Genomic DNA, 27,461 nt, shown 5'->3' on the forward strand with positions numbered 1-27,461 from the left:
CCTTTATTTAGAATAAACCTTTATTTAGAATAGACCAGACCAGGTTGGAAGAGACCTTCAAGATCATCGTGTCCAACCCATCAACCAATCCAACCCACCCAAACAGCTAACCCATGGCACCAAGCACCCCATCAAGTCTCCTCCTGAACACCTCCAATGGCAGCGACTCCACCACCTCCCCAGGCAGCCCATTCCAATGGGAAATCTCTCTCTCTGTATAGAACTTCTTCCTAACATCCAACCTGTACCTCCCCTGGCACAGCCTGTGACTGTGTCCTCTTGTTCTGGTGCTGGCTGCCTGGGAGAAGAGACCAACCCCCACCTGTCTACAACCTCCCTTCAGGTAGCTGTAGAGAGCAGTAAGGTCACCCCTGAGTCTCCTCTTCTCCAGGCTAAGCAACCCCAGTTCCCTCAGCCTCTCCTCATAGGGCTTGTGTTCCAAACCCCTCACCAACTTCATTGCCCTTCTCTGGACTCGTTCCAGCAAGTCAACATCCTTCCTAAACTGAGGGGCCCAGAACTGGACACAGTACTCGAGGTGTGGCCTAACCAGTGCAGTGTACAGGGGCAGAATGACCTCCCTGCTCCTGCTGGCCACACTGTTCCTGATGCAGGCCAGGATGCCATTGGCCCTCTTGGCTGCCTGGGCACACTGAAGGCTCATATTCAGCCTACCATCAACCAGCACCCCCAGGTCCCTCTCTGCCTGGCTGCTCTCCAGCCCCTCTGACCCCAGCCTGTAGCTCTGCATGGGGTTGTTGTGGCCAATGTGCAGAACCCAGCACTTGGATGTGTTAAATCTCATGCCCTTGGACTCTGCCCATCTGTCCAGCCTGTCGAGGTCCCTCTGCAGAGCCTCTCTACCCTCCAGCAGGTCAACTCCTGCCCCCAGCTTGGTGTCGTCAGCAAATTTACTGATGATGGACTCAGTGCCCTCATCCAGATAATCAATAAAGATGTTAAAGAGCACAGGGCCCAGCACTGATCCTTGGGGCACACCACTAGTGCCTGGCTGCCAGCTGGATGTGGCACCATTCACCACCACTCTCTGGGCTCGGCCCTCCAGCCAGTTCCTAACCCATCGCAGTGTGCTCCCGTCCAAGCCATGAGCTGACAGCTTGGCCAGCAGTTTGCTATGGGGGACGGTGTCAAAGGCCTTGCTGAAGTCCAGGTAGACTACATCCACAGGCCTCCCCACATCCCCCAGGCAGTCACCTGATCATAGAAGGAGATCAGGTTGGTCAGGCAGGACCTGCCCTTCCTAAATCCATTCTGGCTGACCACTCCTGCAGCAAAGAAATTTGTCCTCATCTCCAACCTAACCCTCCCCTGGCACAATTTCAGACCATTTCTTCTTGTATCACCTGATACTGAGGAAAAGAGATTGACCCCTCACCTCACTGCAGCCTCCTCCCAGAGAGCTGTAGAGAGCAATGAGGTCTCCCCTCAGCCTCCTCTTCACACTAAACACCCCTAGCTCCCTCAGCTGCTCCTCACCAGCCCTGTTCTCCAGACCCTTCCCCAGCTTCCTTGCCCTTCTCTGGACACACTCCAGCCCCTCAATGTCTTGAGTCCTTGTCCTCAACAATGTGGAGTGCATCTCCAACAGAAGAACAAGGCTGGATGTCCTCCTTCACCCTTCAGTGTCCCCAGGGCACAGACAGTAGCTACTGCAGTTAATTGTTCAGCAAGGTGTTGCTGCTTTCATGTGGCTGCCGTGCAGGCAAGGCAGGCAGGGTGGTTTGTCATGCAAACTCTCCCTTGGAAGGGTGTCAAAGAGATGCAGCAGATTGTCTGGCTTTGATGGCAGCCTGCTGCTTCTGGCTGTGTGCTCCTCAGTGTCACCAGAGCCACCCTCAGCCTGCAGCTGACTCGGGATGCTTCTCCCCCTTCCCTCCCCAGCTCTCTCACAGGGACAGAAACCCTGGTCATGAAAATACAGACTGTTGATGGTAAACAGCCTCAAAAGCCAGCAATGATTTTTGATTGCTGGAACATGCAAACATGCCTCATTTTGGCAGAAAAGCCACAAAATCTCTGCACTTCCAATCAGATTCCACAGCAGCACACCATGAGCTCAGCAAAACATCTGAGATTCTAAGGATTAAAAGTTGTTTGAGGTATTTCTGCACTCTCCTCACTCCCTCCACTACAAGCAAGAAGGATTTCAGCTTTTCAGAGCGGAAATGGCACCTGGTGCAGCAATGCTGACCACCACATGGCTTCAAACAAGGACAATGGCTTACACCACCAAGCCCCCACTGCCCTGCTAATGCACCAGGGAAGTGCAGCTTTCCTGCCTGCTCACATAGGCACAGTTCCCATCTCTGGCATTGCCTCCATCTTCAGAATCAACTGTGAACATTGAAACCACTGAAAAGCAATTAAGGAAAGACCAAAACATGCCTGCATGCCTGGCACTGGAATTTGGGGGGTGGGGTGGGGTGGGGGGGTGGTGAGGTGGTGGAAATCAGAGTAATGAGGTCACAGAATCACAGAATGGCTCAAGTTGGAAGAGACCTCAGAGATCATCTGTTCCAATCTCCTCACCATGGGCAGGGACACCTCTAAATTAGACTCAGCTATTCCAGAGTCTCACCACCCTCCTGCTAATGAACTTCTTCCTTGGTTCCAGTCTAACCCTGCTCTGCCTCAGCTTCAAACCATTCCCCCTTGTCCTGTCTCTAGACACCCTCAGGAGAAGTCTCTCTGCAGCCTTCCTGTAGGATCCCTTTAGGTACTGGCAGGCAGCTCTAAGGTCCCCCTGGAGTCTTCTCCAGGCTGAACAACCCCCGCTCCCTCAGCCTGTCCTCACAGCAGAGGTGCTCCAGACCTTGGATCATCTTTGTGGCCTCCTCTGGACTCACTCCAGCAGCTTTGTGTCCTTCTTGTGCTGGGGACACCAGAACTGGAGGCAGGATTGGAGGTGGGGTCTCAGCAGAGGAGAGTCCAGGGGCAGAACCCCCTCTCTTGCCCTGCTGGCCACACTCCTCTGGATGCAGCCCAGCACACAGCTGCCTTCTGGGCTGCATGAGGGCACTGCTGGCTCATGGGGAGCTGCTCAGCAACCAACACCCCTAAGGCTCTTTCTGCAGAGCTGCTCTTGACCCCCTCTGCACCCAGCCTGGATTTGTGCCTGGGATTGGCCTGATTCATGTGAGAGGTCCATCCTGACAGGGCACAGAAAATGGGTTACAACAATTTATTTGTCACTTAAGGATTTCTCCATCATGGAGTCATCCCAGTCCTTATCCATCCTCCTCCCTTTGATGTCCAAGGGGAGGTTAATGCCAGGGTGCCACCACATCCATGCTACACATGGCTGGTTTGACAGCCTTTGTGGTGCTAATGGGGCCTGCACAAGATGAAGTTGCAGCTCCACTTATTAAATTAGGGCTACTCTAACTTAAATTGCTTGGGACATGGCCAACATTCTGCTGCAACTGGCATGCTGCAGTCCCAGCTTCAATGCATCTTTGTTCAACAGCTTTGGCTGCATGGGAAGATGCTTACTTCAGCTAGGTGTGAGCTGGAGCCCAGGCATGACATCTTCAGTGCATTTTTCTCCAGGGTTTTGTGAAGCTGAGAGGCCTGGCAAAGAGGCAGTTTGTTTAGTGGCCCTCATGCCCTCCCCTCCCAGTGACACAAGTGCTCCAGCAGTTCCTCATGATGCAGACAAAGTTAGACTTGCCTCAAGCCTGGGAGCCTCAAACCTGCAACACTAATGAAGGGGCTCATTCTGATCTGTCCTAACATCTGCTGCACACACCAGGACAAGCAGCTCTTCATATGCTAAGTAAAACCCACACTGAGACCTTGTGCAGCCACACCACAGGGGCACAGGAGTTTGGCCACAAGTGAGAAAGCTCCACAGTCCAAATCTGAGCCATTTTTACTAGCAGGGAGTATGCAGCCCGGAGGCAGGCTGGGCTCCACCACAGCTGCTAGGTAGGGCTGGGGATGGAAGGCCTGCTTCTTGTGGAAAGCAAGCATGGGGCAGGCTTCTGTCTGAGGGAAAAAAAGAGGGTGTATCACCTTTGGAAGCGAGGGGAGGCAACCCACAGAATGTTTAAGGATGTTGCTAGGTCTTGTAGGAAGAGAATTAGGGAGGCAAAAGCACCCTTGGAACTTAAACTGGCCTCTACTGTGAAGGACAACAAAAAGTCCTTCTATAAATACATTAATAGTAAGAGGAAGGGGAAGGAAAACCTCCACTCCTTGGTGGATACGGAGGGGAACATTGTAACCAAGGATAAGGAAAAGGCAGAGATACTTAACACCTTCTTTGCCTCAATTTTTACTAGAAGGGCAGAACGTCTTCCTGACAGCTGGCCTGCAGAGCTAGCAGAAGGAGCCAGGGAGCTGCACAGTTTCCCTATGTTCCATGAGGCGGTAGTTGGAACTCTCCTTAGCAGCTTGGATCCCCACAAGTCCATGGGACCAGATGGGATTCATCCTAGGGTGCTGAGAGAGCTGGCAGATGAGCTGGCCAAGCCACTCTCCATAATTTTCCAGCAGTCCTGGCTCACTGGCGAGGTCCCAGAGGACTGGAAGCTGGCCAACGTGGTGCCCATCCATAAGAAGGGCCGGTTGGATGAGCCAGGGAATTACAGGCCTGTCAGCCTGACCTCAGTGCCAGGCAAGATCATGGAACAGGTCATCCTGAGTTCAATAACACAACACTTACAGGATGGCCAAGGGATCAGGCCTAGCCAGCATGGATTTAGGAAGGGCAGGTCCTGCCTGACCAACCTGATCTCCTTCTATGATCAGGTGACCCGCCTGGTGGATGTGGGGAGGCCTGTGGATGTAGTCTACCTGGACCTCAGCAAGGCCTTTGACACCGTCCCCCATAGCAAACTGCTGGCCAAGCTGTCAGCCCATGGCTTGGACGGGAGCACACTGCGATGGGTTAGGAACTGGCTGGAGGGCCGAGCCCAGAGAGTGGTGGTGAATGGTGCCACATCCAGCTGGCAGCCAGGCACTAGTGGTGTGCCCCAAGGATCAGTGCTGGGCCCTGTGCTCTTTAACATCTTTATTGATGACCTGGATGAGGGCATTGAGTCCATCATCAGTAAATTTGCTGATGACACCAAGCTGGGGGCAAGAGTTGATCTGCTGGAGGGTAGAGAGGCTCTGCAGAGAGACCTCGACAGGCTGGACAGATGGGCAGAATCCAACGGCATGAGATTGAACACATCCAAGTGCCGGGTTCTGCACATTGGCCACAACAACCCCATGCAGTGCTACAGGCTGGGGTCAGAGTGGCTAGAGAGCAGCCAGGCAGAGAGGGATCTGGGGGTGCTGGTTGATGGTAGGCTTAACATGAGCCTGCAGTGTGCCCAGGCAGCCAAGAGGGCCAATGGCATCCTGGCCTGCATCAAGAACAGTGTGGCCAGCAGGAGCAGGGAGGTCATTCTGCCCCTGTACACTGCACTGGTTAGGCCACACCTCGAGTACTGTGTCCAGTTCTGGGCCCCTCAGTTTAGGAAGGATGTTGACTTGCTGGAACGAGTCCAGAGAAGAGCAACAAAGTTGGTGAGGGGTTTGGAACACAAGCCCTATGAGGAGAGGCTGAGGGAGCTGGGGCTGCTTAGCCTGGAGAAGAGGAGACTTAGGGGTGACCTTATCACTCTCTACAACTACCTGAAGGGAGGTTGTAGACAGGCTGATGATGGTCTCTTCTCCCAGGCACCCAGTACCAGAACAAGAGGACACAGTCTCAAGCTGCGCCAGGGGAGGTTCAGGTTGGATGTTAGGAAGAAGTTCTATACAGAAAGAGTGATTGCGCTATGGAATGGGTTGCCCGGGGAGGTGGTGGAGTCGCCGTCATTGAAGGTGTTCAGAAGGAGACTTGACAGGGTGCTTGGTGCCATGGGTTAGCTGTTTGGGTGGGTTGGATTGGTTGATGGGTTGGACACGATGATCTTGAAGGTCTCTTCCAACCTGGTTTGGTTTATTCTAATAAAGTTTATTCTAATTCTAGTGTTGAATGAGTGAGAACCCAGGAATGCCTAGGTTCACCAGCCATAAGCAGTGTCAGGAAGTTGTCTTGGCTTCCTGAAAGCCAAGCAGCAGTGAAACCTGCAAAGTGCCCTTTCACATTAGGGAGGAACCTGAATACATTCTTTGTCCCCTTCTTCTACTACTCACTTTAATACCATGATGAAGTTTGCTCTTCATTAAATCCTACTGCTTCACTCTCCAGTGCAGCCAGATTCTGACAGCAGATTTCCAGCCCTGCTGCCTGAAAAGCCGTGCTCCCTTCTCAGCAAACACAGGTAAGAAGGCAGCAAACCCATCAGTTCCTCTTCTGCTCCCTTCCTCCCTCTCCTCCCTTCCTCTGGCTGCTGGATTTGTGCTCATTGCTCTGCTCCTGGAGGTGATTGCAAACTGGCTCAGAAGGTTTGCCTTGCAGGGACACAGCCCCACCAGCTCCCTGCCTAGATCCACACTTCTGGCTCCTGCTTCTTCCTCACAGCATCTACACCTTTCTCACCTTCCACTCCTCTGGTTTTCCTTCTTTTCCATCACAACCATCTGCTGCACACTTCAGCAGGCTCAGTGCAGGAACCAAAGGGAGTCACCAGGACACGGTAATCCTTCACACTTTGAAGGTGTAAAGAAGGGCAGCAGGGCACACAAGCTAGCAATGAAAGCCTAACTGCCCCATTTCAGCAAACATCACCCTGCAGGGTAAAACACTGGGTGCACTGCACAGCTGAGGCTGAGTGGCTGTTCTGCCCTTGCCAAATATTCCCTGACTTTTGCTTGCTGACTGTTTTTAAGGCTCATTTCTCTGCCCTTTTCTACTTGAGAGCATCAGGCAGTCTCAAGATGAAGACCTCACTGTTAACAAATGCAGTCAGACATTAGTTTCAGACCCATGAAGCCATCTAGGGAATCACACGAAGGGTTACCTACCAAATTTTTGGTCGAACCTCCAGGCTGGAACGTGAGCATTGTGCTTCAGGTTGCTGTTTGCTGGCAGAGGCACTGTGACATAGATGGGACCGTTCACAGGGACGGGAGTCCCATCGCTGTTGAGGAGATGGACACTGACTGCAGTGACAGGAGTGAGGTCATACCTGGTGCTGTTTCCTGCCAAGAGAAGGGACGAACACAGTGACTAGAGGACTTTGCAGACACCCTTGTGGCTCACCACCACAGTACTGCACCAAAGTGTTTCCCCAGGGACAGCAGAAGTTACCTTTCCTGCCTTACCAAACTCACAGCAGGTAGAGGCAATGTGCTTCTGTATTCTACCTGGGGTCACAGACTGGGTGGGGTTGGAAGGGGCCTTAAAGATCATCTAGTTCCATGCCCCTGCCATGGGCAGAGACACCTTCCAATAGGCTAGCTTGCTCAAGGCCTCATCCAACCTTGCCTTCAACAGTGACAGGTTTGAAGGCCCCAGAAATTCTCTGCACAAGAAGAATCCTAGAATGGTTTGGGTCAAAAGGGATCTCCAAAGGTTATCCACTCCAACCCCCTGCACTCAGCAGGGACATCCTGTACTAGAGCAGCTTGCTCAGAGCCTTGGCCAGTCTCACCTTGAAGATCTCCAGGGACAGAATCCCAACCGCCTCCCTGGGCAGCCTGTTGCAGTGTGCCAGCACCCACATGGTGCAGAACTTGCTCCTCACATCCAATCTAAATCTGCTCTACTCTCATTTCAAACCATTGCCCCTTGTCCTGTCCCTGCAGGCCTTTGCAAACATTCCCTCTGCAGCCTTCTTTTAGCCCCCTTCAGGTACTGGCAGGCTGCTCTTAGTTCTGCCTGGAGTCTTCTCTTCTCCGGGCTGAACAACCCCAGCTCCCCCAACCATTCCCCACCGAAGAGGTGCTCCAGCATTCAGTTGCCACCTTGCACAGCTCCTAACTGCTTGTTACAAAGATGAATGTTTCTCTTTTCTGTTGCAAAGCTAAATTAGACTCACTGCTTATGAAACTCTCTCATGCTATAAAATTGATAAGCACACAGGCAGAGCAAATGGGAATGGACTCAATAAATGTCAGCTTTCGTTTATTGCTTGTCATTTGTGACATCTGGTGACCTGTGAAGAGCTCTAAAAATAAATCAGAGAAAAGCCAGACTTGACTCTTTATAAAGAAACAAACGGCTCCAAGCCAGCAGGAACAATGGGGAGCAACCAGCTTGGCCCTTTGCTGCAGACATGGGAAGTTTGGTTTGGTTAAAAGGAGACCTAACAGGAGCACACTTCATGGCAGCTAGCTAAGAGTGTCCGATGAGGACAGGCTGAGGGAGCTGGGGTGGTTCAGCCTGCAGAAGAGAAGGCTCCAGGCAGACCTAACAGCAGCCTGCCAGTGCCGGGAGAAGCCTGCATGAAGGCTGCAGAGGGACTGTTTGCAAAGGTCTGCAGGGACAGGAGAAGGGACAATGGTTTGAAATGAGAGCAGAGCAGATTTAGATTGGACATGAGGAACAAGTTCTGCACTGTGAGGGTGCTGGAACACTGCAACAGGTTTCCCGGGGAGGTGGTTGAGGCCTTGTGCCTGGAGATATTCAAGGTGAGGCTGGAGAAGGCTCTGAGCAAGCTGCTCTAGTGCAGGATGTCCCTGCTGAGTGCAGGGGGCTTGGACTGGGTGACCTTTGGCGGTCACTTCCAACCCAAACCATTCCAGGATTCTTTGATGAACACTAGAACTGAGCTGCTGGGAATGAACAAGAAGAGCTCTCCACAACTCTGCAGACATGGAAATAAACTGAAACAACAGAGGAGTAACTGGGGAAAGATGAGAAGGGGGACAGAAGGGAAGAGAGAGAGAAGAGGCAGTCTTCAGGAACACTTGAACATCTCCCAAGCAAATTACTGCTGGGTTTTTGAATTCTCAAACAGAAAAATAGGAGCAAGATTCTCTTTGGAACAGAAATGCTACAAAATCCCCAGCAGCTGGTGATCTCATTTCTAATTCCTTCAAAAGTTGTCCAGATGAAATCTTCCCTTGGAGATGAAGAAAAGGAAGCCAATCCAAGTTTGGGATTTTGAAGTTTCATGTTTCCACAGCAGGATAAACCCCTAGTAAAAAGAGGGGGCCACCTCCCCTCCACTGTAGTGCACTTACTGTGCACTGTCTGTCTGGGTTACACCAGTCAGAAAACAAGGCCCCAGTTTCACAAACCTCATTTCTTTGCTGGTGTTTTGTGGCAGGCTCCTAGCTGAAGGCTATTAAAGTAAAAGCCAGAAGCCTCAAGTTCAACTAGCCAACCTCCCATCATGCAAGTATACAGAAGACTGAAAATCCAGGGGTGCATCCATATGTTTTATATGAGCCTAGGAGGTAACACAGGAGAAAGATGATGTCCTGGTTGTGTAGTTCCCATGAGAGATGATCACCTGAAATCTTGGCAAGACCTCTTTTCACTGAATAAAGTCAAGGGTGGGAAGCTGCATTGCAAAGTAGTAGGGAAAGACCTGGGAGAGAGGAACCCCACACACACTGTCAACAGTTTGTCCTCTGGGTTTAGAGATAAAAGGAAGGAGGTGAAGAATCAGACAGAAGAGAGATCAAGTGCATTCCTTTGTCTGCAGAAAGATCAAGAGATAGCAGATCATGTCTGAGTATGGAAAGCCAGGAGAAAATGAAGGCTGAAGATGAGAAGAGGAAAATGATGGAGAGATAGGAGAAGGTAGGATGAGAGGTACACACTGGAGCAGACAGAAGGGCTGGAGTGAGGCAGCAGACTGTCTACCTTTCTTACTGTAACAGAAAAGGAGATACTCAGATATGCACACTTGGAGTCACAAGTCAGTGCACCCTGAGGAGCAGCAGGGATACACCTCAAGAGGTCTTTGACCCTCTTCAAAGCAGGCTTAGCTACTGCTAGGCCACCCTCACAGGTGTCTAACTCTGGCAAACACTCTCAAGCAACTGATTCTACAGCTTCAGCTACCATCCGCACAGCAAGGCTTTTCTGCTTCCCACTGCTCTGAATCTCGGTCCACCGCTCGCTTCCCAGCTCGAGATGGACACACAGAAACCATTCTTCCTCTTTTCACCCCAGCATTTTGGGAATTTGAAGATTGCTGTGCCCAGCTGGTCTATTTTTCTTCAGCCTACACACCACCAATTATTTCAGCCAAGCCTAAATGAGGAGTGGAAGGAGGGTAACAGGCAGTTGTCATCACAAAAATGTATTACAGCCCTGAACTGAGCAGTGGTGGTGTTTCCACCAGGAATTTTCTTTGTTTGCCCTTTGGTGCTGGATCAATGTGGCACCATTTTGACTGAAGCTGGATTCAAAAGTCTTAACAAAGCCACTGAAACAACAGAGCATTAAACCCCTGGTGTACAGAAACAAAAGTCAAGAACTCCTCTATGGCATGCTCAAAGCATCTTTTGTCCCTTCATACTAACCTCTGTTCTTGGAGACTTAGCTCTCAACTACAAGTGCAACAAACTTCCCTGATCTCCCAAGGCCAAGGACTTTTCAGAGATTCACAAAATGGTTGGGGTTGGATAGGACCTTAAGGATCATCCAGTTCCAAGCCCCTGCCATGGGCAGGGACACCTCCCACCAGCCCAGCTTGCTCAAGGCCTCATCCAACCTGGCCTTGAACACCTCCAGGGAGGGGGGATCCACAACCTCCCTGGGCAACCTGTTGCAGTGCCTCACCACCCTCATGGGCAAGAATTTCTTCCTCATGGCTCATCTCAATCCAGCTTCTTCCAGTCTGCCCCTCATCCTGTCACCCCAGGCCTTTGTAAAAAGTCCCTCCCCAGCCCCTTCAGGTACTGGCAAGCTGCTCTTAGGTCTCCCTGAAGCCTTCTCTTCTCCAGGCTGAACAGCCCTAACTCTCCCAGCCTGCCCCCATAGGGGAGGTTCTCCATCCCTCTGACCACCTGGGTGTCCTCTGGACCCTCTCCAGCAGCTCCATGTCCTTGTGCTTCATCTTTGCTTACTGAGCAGCATTTTGCTAGGGCAGCTGAACCTGTTGTAGTGCCTGAATTGCAAAGATGGTGTGCTGGAATGGGAACAGTGACATGGCCAAAAGCCAGTCCCTGCACCAAGATGGAAGCAGAGCAAAGCCAGGGCAGCAGCTTACCTGTTCCATTTCCATCCAGTCCCTGCAAATAAGGGAAGCTGTCCACCTCCCAGGGTGAGCTGGCTGCAGTCAGGTATGCTGTCAGGTCACTGTAGCTGGTGTTCTCTGGCAACCTGACAGATCTCCTCTGAAAGTGAACCTGTGGCTGGGTCCGTGCACCTGCACAAATGCAAAGTGACTTTCAGACCAAGGTGGGCAGAGTGTTTAGGTGTCCATGGTTAGGGCTGCACATTCAATAGGAGGCTTTTCATGATAAATTACAGCACTTGATGAGGACAGGGACATCAGAAGGAGAGAGAAGCAAAGCCACCATTTTGACATTCATTGTGCTGTTCCCATTCTTTTTCTACAAGCATTCTCAAGCAAAATCATGAAGGCACCTAGTGTCAGGAGCTTTCCTGACTGTGTTATTCCCCTGGACCACCTCCAATTCCATTACAGGCTTCTTTTAATGAGCAAAGCTGAGCTCAGAAGCAGGACATGTGAAAGCTTAGGGAAGCACCCACTTCACCACCTTTGCTGAAGTTCTGTTTCTCCTGCAATGACCAGATAAAAGCAGCTGCTACTCTTGAAAGTGATTTTCCAAGTCCCAATTAACTGCTGCATGTAATTTTCACAAAGCTTTGGCCACATGAACTATCTTTGGGGCTCAGGTAAGAGTCTCTGATTATTTAAATGCAGGAAAAGATTCACTTGGCAAAGCCCAGATAAAAAGTTCCCTCCTTTTTCCACACAAAGGTCTAACCAGAAGCAGATGACTGGCTTGGGAGCTTTCCTTTTCCTCTGTCTTGCACAGTCTCAGTGGTGTTTTCAAGATCACTAGGTGATAATTGAAAGGTCTTTGCTTGCAACATGATTTAAGAGTATTTCATGCACTGTGACATTTCATGTCTCATTTAAAGCCCAGTTTATAAAGTCAGCAAGTTCTTTGCAGTGGATGCTCACCCCCAGCACTGTTTAGCAACACACAGCAAGGCTCCTTCTCCAAGGTCCTGTGTGCAACATGCAAATCCATTCGTAAATCCACAGCCCATTCTGCATGCTCTCAGAACACTCCCCACACAGCACACCACCAAGAGGCAAAAGGGTTTTGTCTTAATTCACCTTTGACTACATGGCTCAAAGATGTCAACTCAAACCAGCTTTGCCTCTGCTTCTGTTAGTCCCTGGTGGTGCTTTTAGGTTCCACATAACTCCACTGAGAGGAAGATTCATGGAATGGGTTTGGTTGGAAGATATCCAGTCTGAAACCCCTGCCATGGGCAGGGACACCTCCCACCAGCCCAGCTTGCTCAAGGCCTAATCTAGCCTGGCCCTGAACACCTCCAGGGAAGGGGCATCCACAACCTCCCAGGGCAGCAACCTGTTCCAGTGTCTCCCCACCCTCAGTGTCAATAATTTCTTCCTCACCTCTAGTCTCAATCTGCCCTCTTCCAGCTTCAATCCATTGCCTTTCACCCTACGACTACAAGCCCTTGTAAACATCTCCTCAGCTTTCTAACTGCCAGTGCCATTAACCAGGAGCCTGGAACATTTCCCTGCAGCAGCTGGAGCTGTGAGAAAACACAAAACTCCACAGCACAAACTTTGTATTGGCCAGCAAAAGCTGCTGGGTAGGTGGGCAAGCATCTCCAAAGAGCTGATGGTATTTTAGCTGTCATTCCTTTGGTAATTCTCAAGGGAAAAAAACATCAGTCAATTCACCCTTCTCCTTTCTTTCCTGAAAGAGGTATTTCTAGCAGGATCTCAAGACTGGCAGCCCCCTTAAGTGTCTCAGATAGTCATTAAACAAGACCCATGTGGAAAGGGAAGACATGTCCCTTACCCAGTGTCCAGGCTTGATTGGAAAACAACATTTAAATGAGCTGACTGCAATGAACTGGGGGAAGCCTCCTCTCCTGAGTGCTCTGCTGTGCCTCAGGGAGCTTCTGACTGCACTGCTGAGCACAGGGATCAGAACCCAGAGTGACAAAACAACCTAGAAAATGCAATGAAAGCAGCCACAAAGGATCTGGCACTGGGATTCTCACTGACAGCTGAGAGCAAACTGGTGGGGTTTTCTGCTACCTCTCTGGGTAAGATCAGTTATTCAAGCTCCCAAGGATTGGTTTTGTATTTCCAGAGATCTGAACTAACTTAAGAATTAAAAGCAAAGTCATTGCTGAGCCTGCCACACAGCAGTTTACCTGGAGGGCTCTCCATAAGAAAAGGCTGCTCTGTAGCGCTGGAAGAGTCAGGAGCTGCCAACTTTTCACCAGCCAGGGAGGGCTCAAAGGCAGGCTCAGGTTCTTGAATCCAACAGGCAACACAGAGCCTTCCAATGGCTGAGCCCCAAACCTGGCAGGAAACCTGGGCAGCAATCAGCTGGGGTGCAAGCTCGGAGGTAGCAAAGCAGCTCCCACTGTAGGTAGTGCACATCCACAAAATATACTGCTGTGGAGTAGCTAATTTGCACCCTGAATCCAACTCCTTGATATTCTTATCCACCCAGAACCTGCCACTCACCATGGCTCTTCCCTCAGCTCTTCAGATGGGTCTCCCCAAACTGGGCAAGAGACTTCAAAGGGGCAGAAGACCAGGAGCAACCACCAAAAAGCTTATGAGGGAAGCAGCTACCAAGGCTTTTGCCTTCTCTCACCACTCTCACAGAAGATAACCCCATGTACTCCTTCAGAAGAGCTCACAGAGGATTCATAGATTCACAGAATCCTAGAATAGGTTGGGTTGGAAGGGGTCTTCAATATCATCCAGTTCCAACCCCCTGCCATGGGCAGGGACACCTCCCACTAGCCCAGCTTGCTCAAGGTCCCATCCACCCTGGCCCTGAACACCTCTGGGAAGGGGGCATCCAGGATTTGGGAGTATGTTTGGGAATAGACTTATTGAGGGAACTGGAAGTGGTAAAATGGAGAGAAAGGCTTGTGCTGACCAGAGTCTTCAAGTATTTTTTACTAAGTCAGCCCTTGCTGAAGGCTGGGAGTGGATTCTTACTGCTCCTCTACTGAAGAGTTTTGGCTTCTAAAACCCAAATGCAAGCATAATGCTGGCCTGTGAGCTCTCTCCTCTTGGTGGGAGCTAACAAGAGATAAAGGACCACTGAGTATTGATCTTGTCTTCTTCAAAGCTCCTCTTGTCAACACACTGGCCATGATTCAAATGCTGTCAGCTCCAGCTGGCCACCTGAAGATGTACTCACCTCAAGGAGTAAGGACTGTAAGGGACTTCTTGTCACACTGGATGCATGACCGTGCTGGCACCTGAGCTTTGATCTGTGTGAGGTCCTATGTGAAGCATCCTCAATTTGTGCTCTGATGGCAGAGGGTACCCACACAGCTCCCATTCACTGCAGGCTGAATCCAGCCTGTCCCTGTCTGAGATGAACCAACTGAGATGACCCCGTGGCCAGCCAGCCGTGTCCCTCGCAATTACTGAGGGAGCAGAGCAGCAGGCTGCAAAGCCAGCAGGAAAATGGAGCTGGCTGCTCCAGCACAGGCATGCTGCTCCAGTGCACAAGCAGCTGCTTGCTTGATTCATTATTCAAAAGCCATTGGTAACTCATTGTCACGGACAGGTCTTACTGTGCCTTCAGCTGGGGCTTCCAGCAGCATTCCCACTTTGTTCCTGCTGTAATGAGCTCTGCTTTGCCCTTGCTTTTGCACGAAGGTGACTCCTGGTCAGCTCTTCTGAAGCAAGGGGAATGAAGAAGTAACAGAGCAAAACTAGCTCAACAAGGAGTTCAGATGGAGACTGGAGAGGCTCCATTCAAGCGCTGGAACAACGTGTAGGCTGCCTTTCACTTAGGCTTCATCACAAGAGAACCCCCAAGAAAAGGAGTGTGGCTGGGACTATCAACTGGAATTTACTGGGCAAGGCTGAGAGTTCCAGTCCCAACTCAGAGTGCTCTGGCTGCCACGTTCTTCCTTTATCCTTTCTCTGCTCTACCAGCAGGACCAGTTACATCAATGTACTGGGAACACAATGGATCTGTTCCAGGCGGGAAGGGGGGTGAGATGATGTGGAAAACAGTGTCGCTGGCTGTTAAATGTCCCTCTAGCCCTTTAACATTCCCATTTTTGTGAAGAAAGGAAGCTGTAAGCATGAAAAGATTGTTCTTTTTAAGTTAATTGCATAATATCAGCACATTTGCATAAGAATAAGAGTCCTGAATGCACCCTGCTAGCAGAACGCTGCTGGCAGGGCTTTCATGTGCTGTCTGCTGGCATCCCTGGTGGGTCAGCACCCTCCACCTCATTTACCCCATTAGACAGTAGCAGCTCTCAGGCTGCAGAACACACCTACAGCAGCAGAGCTGCTCTCCAGCTCCTCCTCAGCACGCCACCAGTGCTTTTTCAGCTTCACTTTGATCCAGTGCTAACGCTAATGAAAAACCCTATTGTGTCTGGGTGGCTTCGAACCATAGAGGAGACATCAGGAAGGCATAATTGTATTCTGTTCCTTCAGATAGGACAAGGTTATCTTGGAGTGGTGTTGCCCTGTTTGTGAACTCTCTGGTACAGTTTTAAATCCCACAATGGCTCAGGTTGGAAGGGACCTCAGAGCTCAACTGCCCCAACCTCCCCACCATGGGCAGGGACACCTCTCAACTAGACTCTGCTGCTCAAGGTCACCTTCAACACCCCCAGGGAGGAGGCAGCCTATTCCAGTCTCACTACCCTTGTACTGAAGGGCTTCTTCCTCAGCTCCAGTCTAACCCTGCTCTCCCTCAGCTTCAAACCATTCCCCCTTGTCCTGTCTCTAGACACCCTCAGGAAAAGTCCCTCTGCAGCCTTCCTGTAGGATCCCTTCAGAGTCTTCTCCAGGCTGAACAACTCCAGCTCCCTCAGCCTGGGTGCTCCAGCCCTTGGATCATCTTCACAGCTCTCCTCTGGACTCACTCCAGCAGAGTGTTTGGGACACCCAAACTGGAGGCAGGACTGGAGGTGAGGTCTCAGCAGAGCAGAGTCCAGGGGTAGAATCCCCTCTCTTGCCCTGCTGGCCACACTCCTCTGGATGCAGCCCAGCACACAGCTGCCTTCTGGGCTGCATGAGGGCACTGCTGGCTCATGGGGAGCTGCTCAGCAACCAACACCCCCAAGACTCTTTCTGCAGGGCTGCTCTCAACACAGTCTGCACCCAGCCTGGATTTGTGCCTGGGACTGACCAGGCCCAGATGAAATGATGGCAATTGTAATGCTGGTGAAGGGGACTCAGCTTGTGCTCCCAGGAAGGGGATTCCCTTACTTTGGCTCACCAAGCTGTCTTTAACCACTCCTGTCCCTCAGTTGCCAGACTTACCTCAGCCATCAGAGCAGCTGGGCTAGGTTAGCTCAGATCCCTGGGTCAGCTGAATGTTTGGTTCTTGACTGTGCATTTCAGCAAGCACAGTGTTCACCTGACTGATCCTGCAGCTGCCGTGTGCAAAGGTGAGTTGGGTTTTACTCTTCTAGCTCAGTGGCTTTCACCCTGTAGTGTCTGAGTTGGCTAAGGGGTCCAGTACTTGACAAAAGCAAGTTTATACAGGGGATAGCACAATGCAGACAGCAGAATTGTTCTGGGTTTTTTATCCCCTACATTTAAGGCACTCGCTGTAGGAAGCAATAAAAAATAAAGCCAAAAAATTCTTAAGACAGTAAGAACTCCAGAAAATGTTTGCTGCAAGGATGATTAAATGGGGCTAGATGAAAAAACATCCAACACAGAGTGAAAGAAATGTGATCTCCGGTTCTCAGGTGGCACACCCAAGTCCAAACTTGTTTACTCCCACTTGGGGATGAGTTCAGCCATTGATCAGTTGATGAAACCACCCCCCCCGAGGAGCATTCCCTGGGGAACTCAGGGCAGCTCCCCATGACAGAGCAGCCTCCCCCACAGGGCACAGATCAGCAAACATGGTGCCTTTTGCTCTGTAACACTCAAGTGTCAGCTCTGACTTCCAAACAGCAGCAGCATACCTTGAAATCCTGAGACTATCTGGACTACATCGTCATAGACCATGAGGGTGGCCGAGCGTTCGGGGAGCAGGCCGAGACTCAGCGAGGAGAACACTGCGGGAGAGAAGGGGTTAAGTGGGACAGACTTCAATTCTTGTCAGCACAGCAACAGCAGCACTCATTTGTTCCACAGTTTGGTGCAAGCAGGACACCCAGGCTATTAAAATCCTCTTGCACGTGTGACAGAACCCACAGGCATTGTCTACGCCAAAGCATTCCATGGACAGAGGGCTGCACAGAGCCGGGGGGCAGAACTCTGCCTCCTGCAAGTCCTGCAGGGGAGCTGAAGTGCAGAGGAGTGCAAAGCAGGGCTTGGGGTCACCATTTCCAGCTCCCCAGAGAGCTGACTGACTTCATCCCTTCCCTGTTCAAGGGCTGAGCTTCTCACCACAGGAAGCCTGGGATGGAAACTCACTTGGAGATACTTTGAGGTGACAGAAAGACAAAGTTTGATGAACAGCTCTGCACAATGTGCTGTAAAACACAGCATGTCCTCACTGAGTCACCAACTGCACCACACTAGAGCTGTACACAGCAAAGCACTGTCAGTCATGGGGTGATGCAAAAGGGGACTGGCATTTGCTGCAAGAACTCTGCCGGAAAGGACCTCCTCAGCCCTTGAGCACTGACATTCCTTACAGGGGCTGCACACACAGCTCTGGGCAGTGAGGAATATGAGGTCATTTCATGTCAAGTCCTTCAGATCCAGAAGACCAGAAGTGTGTCCAGAATTAGCCCAAAAGAGCAGCAAGAAGCAGTCCTGCCTGCTGCTCATACATGGTTCTCAAAGACTGAAGGTGCTCTGCTGAGACCTCTCCTCAAATGCTGCCTCCAGTTCTGGGGCCCCCAACACAAGAGAGACATGGACCTGCTGGAGCAGCACCAGAGGAGGGCCATGAAGGTGATCCAAGGTCTGGAGCACCTCTGCTGTGAGGACAGGCTCAGAGAGCTGGAGTTGTTCAGTCTGGAGAGGAGAAGACTCCAGGGGGACCTTAGAGCTGCCTGCCAGGACCTGAAGGGATCCTACAGGAAGGCTGCAGAGGGACTTTTCCTGAGGGTGTCTAGAGACAGGACAAGGGAGAATGGTTTGAAGCTGAGGCAGAGCAGGGTTAGACTGGATCTGAGGAAGAAGTTCTTCAGTAGGAGGGTGGTGAGACTCTGGAATAGGCTGCCCAGGGAGGCTGTGGCTGCTTCCTCCCTGGGGGTGTTCAAGGCTGGATTGGATGAGGCCTTGAGCAGCTGAGTCTAGTTGAGAGATGACCCTGCCCATGGTGGGGAGGTTGGAGCAGTTTTGCTCTGAGGTCCCTTCCAACCTGAGCCATTCTGTGATTTTCTTTGAAGCACATCCTCACACCAGACAGCTCAGTGTAAGCAGCACCAAGGCCACACAGTTACAAACTGTGGCTGTCTTTACTCCAACCACTTAATTGGTCTGAAGAAAGCCAAAATAATTTAGACAGCCTGGGGAGCTCAGAACAATAAACCATGCCAACATCTTCCATATGTGCCAGACCAGAATGCCTACACAACCCCTACGCCTCCCTTGGGCTCTTCTGCCCAATCTCGTCTCAGCCAGACAAAGGCAGAAAGTCCCAGTTTTTCAGGTCAGAAGGGTGCTGGATGATCCACTTTCACACCTGTGTAAATACAGATTCCCTGAATTAATCACAGAACTGTCTGGCTTGGAAAAGGCCTTGGAGATCATCAGGTCCAACCATCAACCAAACCATGGCCCCAGGTGCTATGGTCACATGTTTCTTGAACATCCTCAGGGAAGGGAACTCCACCACCTCCCTGGGCAGCCTGTGCCAATCCCTGACCTCTCTTGCAGGGAAGTTTTTCCTCATCTCCAACCTAACCCTCCCCTAGCACAATTTTAGGTCATTTTCTCTCCTTCTATTAACTGATCCTAGGGAGAAGAGTCCAAGCCCCACCTGGCTCCAGCCTCCTCTCAGGGAGCTGCAGAGAGCTATGAGGTCTCTCCTCAGCCTCCTCTTCTCCACACTAAACACCCCCAGGTCCCTCAGCTGCTCCACACCAGCCCTATTCTCCAGACCCTTCCCCAGCTTCCTTGCCCTTCCCTGGACCTGCTCCAGCCCCTCAATGTCCTTCTGGGAGTGAGGGCCCCAAAACTGAACCAGCACTGACTGCCCCAGATCCAATAGCTGTGCCACACCAGAAAACACATAGCCAAGGCAGCCAGTTCTCCTGTAAAGGTGTGCCCTGGTGAAGAACATCCCACCACAGCCATGTTCCAGTAGGTGGCTGAGCAGGTCAGCAATGTTCTTCTGAGGTAGTACTCCAGCCAGATGATCTTTCCATATGAGCCTGCCAGACAGAAGAGTTCTATTGTCCCTTCCTTGATCTCCATGAAGGTACTGCTGGACTCTGATCAGATTCCCCCATGGGCTTTCTCTCTGGTCAATACAATAAATGAAGCCCTTCTCAGCATTTCCTGGAAGCCACATTTCCCTGTTTTTCAATCACACCTGATGTAATCCTTAAACACTTCTCGAAGCATGGATCCAGAGTGGGCACATGTACCCCTGAGTGGCTGTAACAGGGGCAAGCTCTGCAATGCCACACTTTGCCTTCCCAGGCTTTATTTTACAGGCACAGAGCAGGTAACAGAATGGTTTAGGTTGGAAGTGACCTCCAAAGTCCAAGCCCTGCACTCATGAGGGACATCCTCCACTAGAGCAGCTTGCCCAGGGCCACATCAAGTCTGATCTTGAATGTCTCCAGTGATGGAGCCTCAACCACCTCCCTGGGAAACCTGTTGCAGTGTTCCAGCACCCTCACAGTGCAGAACTTGCTCCTCACATCTAACCCAAATCTGCTCTGCTCTCATTTCAAACCACTGTCCCTCATCCTGTCCCTGCAGGCCTTTGCAAACAGTCCCTCTGCAGCCTTCTTGTAGCCTGCTTCAGGTACTGGCAGGCTGCTGTTAGGTCTGCCTGGAGCCTTCTCTTCTGCAGGCTGAACAACCCCAGCTCCCTTGCTTAGCCTGCTCTCACAGCAGAGGTTCTCCAGCCACCTGATCATCTTTCTGGCCTCCTCTGGACCCAATCCATCAGGTCTATGTCCTTCCTGTGTTGAGGGCTCCAGATATAGATAGAGGGCACTTCAAGACAAAGCTCCTAAAGGATTCTTGAAAAACTGCAGACATCTTAGGCTGCTGTTTTTCAGATTGACCAAGTATCATGGGCCTGAACTTTTTAGTTGTGTCCTTTTCAAGGAATAATTCAAAGAACAACCCCATTAAATCTGCATGGGGCATATCAAGTTGTGACTTGTTTATTTAATCAGAGAAGGGATTAAGTTTAAGGCAGGGAAAGCAAAGAGAAGGATTCTACTCCCAATTAAATCAATGGCAAACTATCTGCCTGTTTCATTGGGGGAAGATCAGAGGTGAAAGGGATCCATTTGCTGAGCCAAGCTCACATTTCAGCCATGGAAAGAGGGATTTAATGGAAGCTGCATGCAATGACTGCTGTCTAAACTTCAATGACATGCCAAAATTACATTGCCATGTTTGATTCCCTTCCCTCAAAATCAGTATGTAAGGAAAAGCAACAAGCATAAAAAACACCCCCCCAAAACCTAACCAAGCAAACTGCAGGCCGAGGCAGAACAGGTCACATACAAAAGATCTAGGGTGTGAGTCAGACAGATGAGACACAGGGCAGGAAGAGCTTCAGGCAGAGAAGGTTGTTGGATGCTTCAGCCAGGACTGTGTATTAAAGAAGTTCTTGAAATATGCTGAGGAAGTTGCATTTTATCCTATCTGAAGAGGAAAAAAACAGCAAAGACTTTCCTACACAGAGTCACTGAGCAGCTATGGCTGGAAGAGACCTCTGGAGGGCCAGTTTGAGTCCCTCTAAAGATGGAGATTTCACAAATAGAAAAAGATTTCCAACTCTTCTGGGCAACCAGTTTCCATAATTGACTACTGATGCTGTAAAGAATTGTTTCCATCTCTTGATTTGAAACTCCCCTTGTTGCAACTCAATTGCTCCCTACCCTTCCACTGTGCACCCAAGAGCCTGCAATAGTCTTCACTATAGGTTTACTAAGCAGCTGGAAAATGAGGCAGAGGATACACAGAAGTCAGCACAGATGTCCAGTTCTGGGCCCCTCAGTTTAGGAAAGATGTTGAGTTGCTGGAAGGTGTCCAGAGAAGGGCAACAAAGCTGGGGAGGGGTTTGGAGCACAGCCCTGTGAGGAGAGGCTGAGGGAGCTGGGGTTGCTTAGCCTGGAGGAGGCTCAGGGGAGACCTTATTGCTGTCTACAACTATGTGAAGGGAGGTTGTAGCCAGGAGGGGGTTGGTCTCTTCTCCCAGGCAACCAGCACCAGAGCAAGAGGACACAGTCTCAAGCTGTGCCAGGGGAGGTTTAGGTTGGATGTTAGGAAGAAGTTCTTCACAAAAGAGTGATTGGCCATTGGAATGTGCTGCCCAGGGAGGTGGTGGAGTCACCATCCCTGGAGGTGTTTAAGAGGAGACTGCATGGGGTGCTTGGTGCCATGGTTTAGTTGATTAGATAGTGTTGGGTGATAGCTTGGACTTGATGATCTCAAAGGTCTTTTCCAACCTGGTTAATTCTATCTTATCTGAAGCAAACAAAAGGTGGTAAGAAACCAGCAAGTTGAAATGCCTACTGCATTACTCTGAGTTTGAAGGGATTCAAGTTCCCTTCCCCATCTGAAAATATCTTTGCTGCTTGACCCTGCTACAAGACACAGGATCCCTGTGGCTACACTGATGTTACCGATAAATAAAATGGAACCAAGGCATGAGGCTGAGTGCTGCTCTGTGATCAGCTGCACCCTTCAAATATCAGAACATTTAAAACCTGCCATGGCTTTGACCTGGGCTAATTATCAGTACTTGGCTGTGCCTTGGGTAGAATGCAAGCCCTGGACCATTCCCAAACTCCTTGGACCCCACTTGTGGCTGGGGATTAGAGGGAAGGCAGATGAAAAAAGGGAATGTGATCTTCACCTCAATGTTACATCTCAAGGTCTGAAAACCACCTTCTGCCTTTCTATTCAGCAGCACAGAAATAGTCTTCATGACTCAGTTTCCCCTCCTGTACAACTAACAGCAAGCCATCCAAAATCCAGAGGCACTCTAATAAAAGCCTGCAAAGCTTTGCTGTGTTATTCTCCCACTGCTAATTAAGTCAGAAAATAAATCCTTATACCTGGATATCACAACTGTAGATTAAAACTGACACAGACACAGCCAACAACTGAAAGGCCTTTGTATACCACAGCCTCTGGTGCAATGGCTGCTGCTCCACCTTGGGAATGAAAGGAGTGAGCACAGCACAGCTGTTAAAGCAAAGCGCTTGGAAAGGGAGTTCAGAGAGTCATAGAATGGTTTGGGTTGGAAGGGACCTCCAAAGGTCATCCAGTCCAGCCCCCTGCACTCAGCAGGGACATCCTCCACTGGAGCAGCTTGCTCAGAGCCTTCTCCAGCCTCACCTTGAAGATCTCCAGGCATTAGACCTCAATCACCTCCCTGGGCAACCTGTTGCAGTGTTCCAGCACCCTCATGGTGCAGAACTTGCTCCTAACATCCAATCTAAATCTGCTCTGTTCTCATTTCAAACCATAGCCCCTCGTCCTACCCCTGCAGGCCTTTGCAAACAGTCCCTCTGCAGCCTTCTTGTAGGATCCCTTCAGGTACTGGAAGGTCATTATTAGGTCTCCCTGTAGCCTTCCCTTCTCCAGCTGAGTTCCCACCTAGTGAAAGCCGTGGAGGAGCTCTGTGTTGCCTGTGGAGCTGTAAGAGCACCAGCAGATGTGTGAAAGCTGCTGTAGCACTGTCCCAAGGACAGCCAGGAACAGAGCAAATCTCTGCACAGCCTTGACACCACCATTTTATTGAGAAAGAAGCCTTGGGGATTTGGGGGTTTTGCCAGGCACAGATGTTCCTCCTCCCACCCAGGTCAAGCATCAACCACGCATCATACAACACTGGGGAACTTCCTTGAGATGCAAAATCTTACCTCAGAACAAAAATAAAGGTCTCTTACCAGGCAGCCTTACAGGTTTCCAGGGTGCAGAGTTTGGCACATAGGCATGTTTGCTGGCAGTCACTGTCAGCTGGCTGCCCAGCTTATATTGAAACTTGAGGAAGGCAGTGCCATCTGCTCCTGAGGTCCCAGTTGCAATGGAGATCTGGTTGGTAAAAATCTCAATGAAGGCTTCAGTTACTGGCTGGTGGGTGCTGGCATCGCTGACGTGGACCTTCAGCGTCACTTCTGCAACAACAGAGCACCACAGCAGTTACCACTCAGAGAGCTCCTGCAGCAGGCAGTACCTGCAATGTGCCAATTAGAATAAACTAGAATAAACCAAACCAGGTTGGAAGAGACCTTCAAGATCATCGTGTCCAACCCATCAACCAATCCAACCCACCCAAACAGCTAACCCATGGCACCAAGCACCCCACCAAGTTTCCTTCTGAACACCTTCAATGACGGCGACTCCACCACCGCCCCAGGCAACCCATTCCATAGCGCAATCACTCTTTCTGTATAGAACTTCTTCCTAACATCCAACCTGAACCTCCCCTGGTGCAGCCTGAGACTGTGTCCTCTTGTTCTGGTACTGGGTGCCTGGGAGAAGAGACCATCATCAGCCTGTCTACAATCTCCCTTCAGGTAGTTGTAAAGAGTGATAAGGTCACCCCTGAGTCTCCTCTTCTCCAGGCTGAGCAACCCCAGCTCCCTCAGCCTCTCCTCATAGGGCTTGTGTTCCAAACCCCTCACCAACTTTGTTGCTCTTCTCTGGACTTGTTCCAGCAAGTCAACATCCTTCCTAAACTGAGGGGCCCAGAACTGGACACAGTTCTCAAGGTGTGGCCTAACCAGTGCAGTGTACAGGGGCAGAATGACCTCCCTGCTCCTGCTGGCCACACTGTTCCTGATGCAGGCCAGGATGCCATTGGCCCTCTTGGCTGCCTGGGCACACTGCAGGCTCATGTTCAGCCTACCATCAACCAGCACCCCCAGGTCCCTCTCTGCCTGGCTGCTCTCCAGCCACTCTGACCCCAGCCTGTAGCACTGCATGGGGTTGTTGTGGCCAATGTGCAGAACCCGGCACTTGGATGTGATAAATCTCATGCCGTTGGACTCTGCCCATCTGTCCAGCCTGTCGAGGTCTCTCTGCAGAGCCTCTCTACCCTCCAGCAGATCAACTCCTGCCCCCAGCTTGTTGTCGTCAGCAAATTTACTGATGATGGACTCAGTGCCCTCATCCAGATCATCAATAAAGATGTTAAAGAGCGCAGGGCCCAGCACTGATCCTTGGGGCACACCACTAGTGACTGGCTGCCAGCTGGATGTGGCACCATTCACCACCACTCTCTGGGCTCAGCCCTCCAGCCAGTTCCTAACCCATCGCAGTGTGCTCCCGTCCAAGCCATGGGCTGACAGCTTGGCCAGCAGTTTGCTATGGGGGACGGTGTCAAAGGCCTTGCTGAGGTCCAGGTAGACTACATCAACAGGCCTCCCCACATCCACCAGGCGGGTCACCTGATCATAGAAGGAGATCAGGTTGGTCAGGCAGGACCTGCCCTTCCTAAATCCATGCTGGCTAGGCCTGATCCCTTGGCCATCCTGTAAGTGTTGTGTTATTGCACTCAGGATGACCTGTTCCATGATCTTGCCTGGCACTGAGGTCAGGCTGACAGGCCTGTAATTCCCTGGCTCCTCCAACCAGCCCTTCTTATGGATGGGCACCACGCTGGCCAGCTTCCAGTCCTCTGGGACCTCGCCAGTGAGCCAGGACTGCTGGAAAATTATGGAGAGTGGCTTGGCCAGCTCATCTGCCAGCTCTCTCAGCACCCTAGGATGAATCCCATCTGGTCCCATGGACTTGTGCGGATCCAAGCTGCTAAGGAGAGTTCCAACCACCTCCTCATGGAACATAGGGAAACTGTGCAGCTCCCTGGCTCCTTCTGCCAGCTCTGCAGGTCAGCTGTCAGGAAGACGTTCTGCCCTTCTAGTAAAAATTGAGGCAAAGAAGGTGTTAAGTATCTCTGCCTTTTCCTCATCCTTTGTTACAATGTTCCCCTCCGTATCCACCAAGGAGTGGAGCTTGTCCTTTCCCTTCCTCTTACTATTAATGTATTTATAGAAGGACTTTTTGTTGTCCTTCACAGTAGAGGCCAGTTTAAGCTCCAAGTGTGCTTTTGCCTCCCTAATTCTCTTCCTACAAGACCTAGCAACATCCTTAAACATTCTGTGGGTTGCCTCCCCTCTCTTCCAAAGGTGATACACCCCTTTTTTTTCCTCAGTTCCATTAAAAGTTCATGAACCATCCAGGCTGGCCGTCTGCCCCGGCGGCTCATCTTCCGGCACATTGGCACAGCCTGTCCCTGAGCCTTCAACAATTCTTCATTGAAGTAGGTCCAGCTCTCCTGGACCCCTTTGTTTTTAAGGGCTTTATCCCAAGGAACCCTCTGAATTAGTTCCTTGAGTAACCCGAAGTCTGCCCTCCGGAAGTCCAGAGTGGAGGTCTTCTTGCCGCCCCTCTTGACTTGACCAAAAACCGAGAATTCAATTATCTCGTGGTCACTGGACCCCAAACACCCTCCAACCACCACATCGCCCACCAGTCCTTCCCTGTTGGTGAAGAGGAGGTCAAGCATAGCCTTGCCCCTGGTAGGCTCTCGCAGCACCTGGGATAAGAAGCTGTCCTCCATGCATTCTAAGAACCTTCTAGACTGTCTCCTCTCTGCCGTGTTGAGTTCCCAGCAGATGTCAGGCAGGTTGAAGTCACCCACGAGAACAAGGTCCGGAGATCTTGAGACAGCCCTAAGCTGCCTATAGAATGCTTCGTCAACATCTTCCTCCTGGTTGGGTGGTCTATAACAGACTCCAACCAGGGTGTCTGCCCTGCTGGTCTTCCCTCTAATTCTTATCCACAAGCATTCAACCCGATCGTCCCTAGTCTCCATCTCAATGGCATCTAGTGCCTTTCTGATGTAAAGGGCCACCCCTCCACCCCTTCTTCCTCGCCTGTCTCTCCTGAAGAGCTTGTAACCGTCAATTGCAGCGCTCCAGTCATGTGAGTCGTCCCACCACGTCTCTGTGATGGCAACTACATCATAATTTTCCTGCTGCATCAAGGCTTCCAGCTCCTCCTGTTTGTTACCCATGCTTCGTGCATTAGTGTACATGCACTTCAGCTGGGCTGCTGGTTTCACCTCCGACTCCAGCTTGTCGCCCCCAGACTCTTGTCTGAGAGGACTATTTTCAGCCCCTTCCCCCTTCGAAACTAGTTTAAAGCCCTGTCGATGAGACCCGCCAATTCCCTACCCAGGATCTTTTTATCTTTGGAGGACAGTCCGTTCTCATACACAGTGATCTTTCCCCTTCTCTGGGACAGATGTACTCTATCTGTTGCCAGCTGGCCTGGTGCAGTAGAAAGTTTCCCAATATCAAAAAAACCAAAATTCTTTTGACTGCACCAGCCTCTAAGCCACTTGTTAACTATAGCTGCTGACCTGTTCCTTACTGTATTCCCTCCTGCAGTTAAGGGTATTGATGAAAAAATTATTTGTGCCCCTGACCCCTCAACCAGGTCTCCCAGGGCCCTGAAGTCATCTTTGATAGCCCTGGGAGTTCTGGTTGCAACATCATTGTTCCCTAACTGCATAACTAGTAAGGGGTAGTAGTCAGAGGGCTGCACCAGTTTAGGCAGCCTACTGGTAACATCATTAACTTGGGCTCCTGGCAGACAACAGAGTTCCCTATGAGATGGGTCAGGCCGACATATAGGGCCCTCCATTCCCCTCAGAAGGGAATCACCAATAACAATTACCCTCCTCTTTTTTTTGAGGGAACAGGTCCTGATGCCAGCAGAAGACTCTTTGACCTTAGGCTGCTTTGCCTTAGGCTGTTTAACCTTAGGCTGCTTAGCCTTAGGGAGAACCCCAGATGGTGTGTCTTCCGGCATCAGGACCACCTCACCCTCAATTTCCAGTGCTCCATATCTGTTTTCTAAGAGCAGCGGGGAAGGTGAGGGGAGGCAAGGAGGTTTAACTTTGCGTCTTTTGAGAGTAACCTGCGTCCATTCACCTCTGCTTTTTGAATAACCAGCCTCTGCTGGGGGAGCCTGCAGAGCCTGCTCACTCTGATTCACCTCTTTCCTCCTTTGGTCCATCTCCTTCCTCCTTTGGTCCATCTCCTTCCTCCTCTGGTTCATCTCTTTCCTACATTTCCTTACATTTCTAAGGCTAGCAAACTTATCCCTCAGTCTGGCCACCATATTAAGCAGATAGTCAACCTGCTCACACCTTATACAAGAGTTGCCCCCACTACCCTGCGTCTCAAGTGCCAGGCTCCAGCATTCTCTACAGCCAGATACCTGGACAGCTACCTGCTT

At 50.8% G+C, this 27,461-nt stretch overlaps 1 protein-coding gene across 4 annotated transcripts in view; it reads right to left on the reverse strand.

The window, feature by feature from the left end:
* FAM171A1 (family with sequence similarity 171 member A1) overlaps positions 1-27,461 on the reverse strand; it is an 86,043-nt gene that overhangs the window by 16,703 nt on the left and 41,879 nt on the right. For 3 of the 4 annotated variants that reach the window (XM_068156969.1, XM_068156967.1, XM_068156968.1), the window contains 4 exons: positions 23,102-23,329; positions 17,021-17,113; positions 11,070-11,228; positions 6,925-7,101 (listed from right to left, as the gene is read on the reverse strand). In XM_068156969.1, the coding sequence (XP_068013070.1) occupies positions 6,925-7,101; positions 11,070-11,228; positions 17,021-17,113; positions 23,102-23,329 (657 nt within the window). Of the gene's footprint in view, positions 1-6,924; positions 7,102-11,069; positions 11,229-17,020; positions 17,114-23,074; positions 23,330-27,461 lie in introns of those variants that run through there. The other variant, XM_068156970.1, reaches the window with a different exon arrangement.

Source organism: Melanerpes formicivorus, unplaced genomic scaffold (genome assembly GCF_026170545.1).
Source record: "Melanerpes formicivorus ecotype bairdi unplaced genomic scaffold, bMelFor1.0.p_v2 SCAF_35, whole genome shotgun sequence".
NCBI lineage: Eukaryota > Metazoa > Chordata > Aves > Piciformes > Picidae > Melanerpes > Melanerpes formicivorus.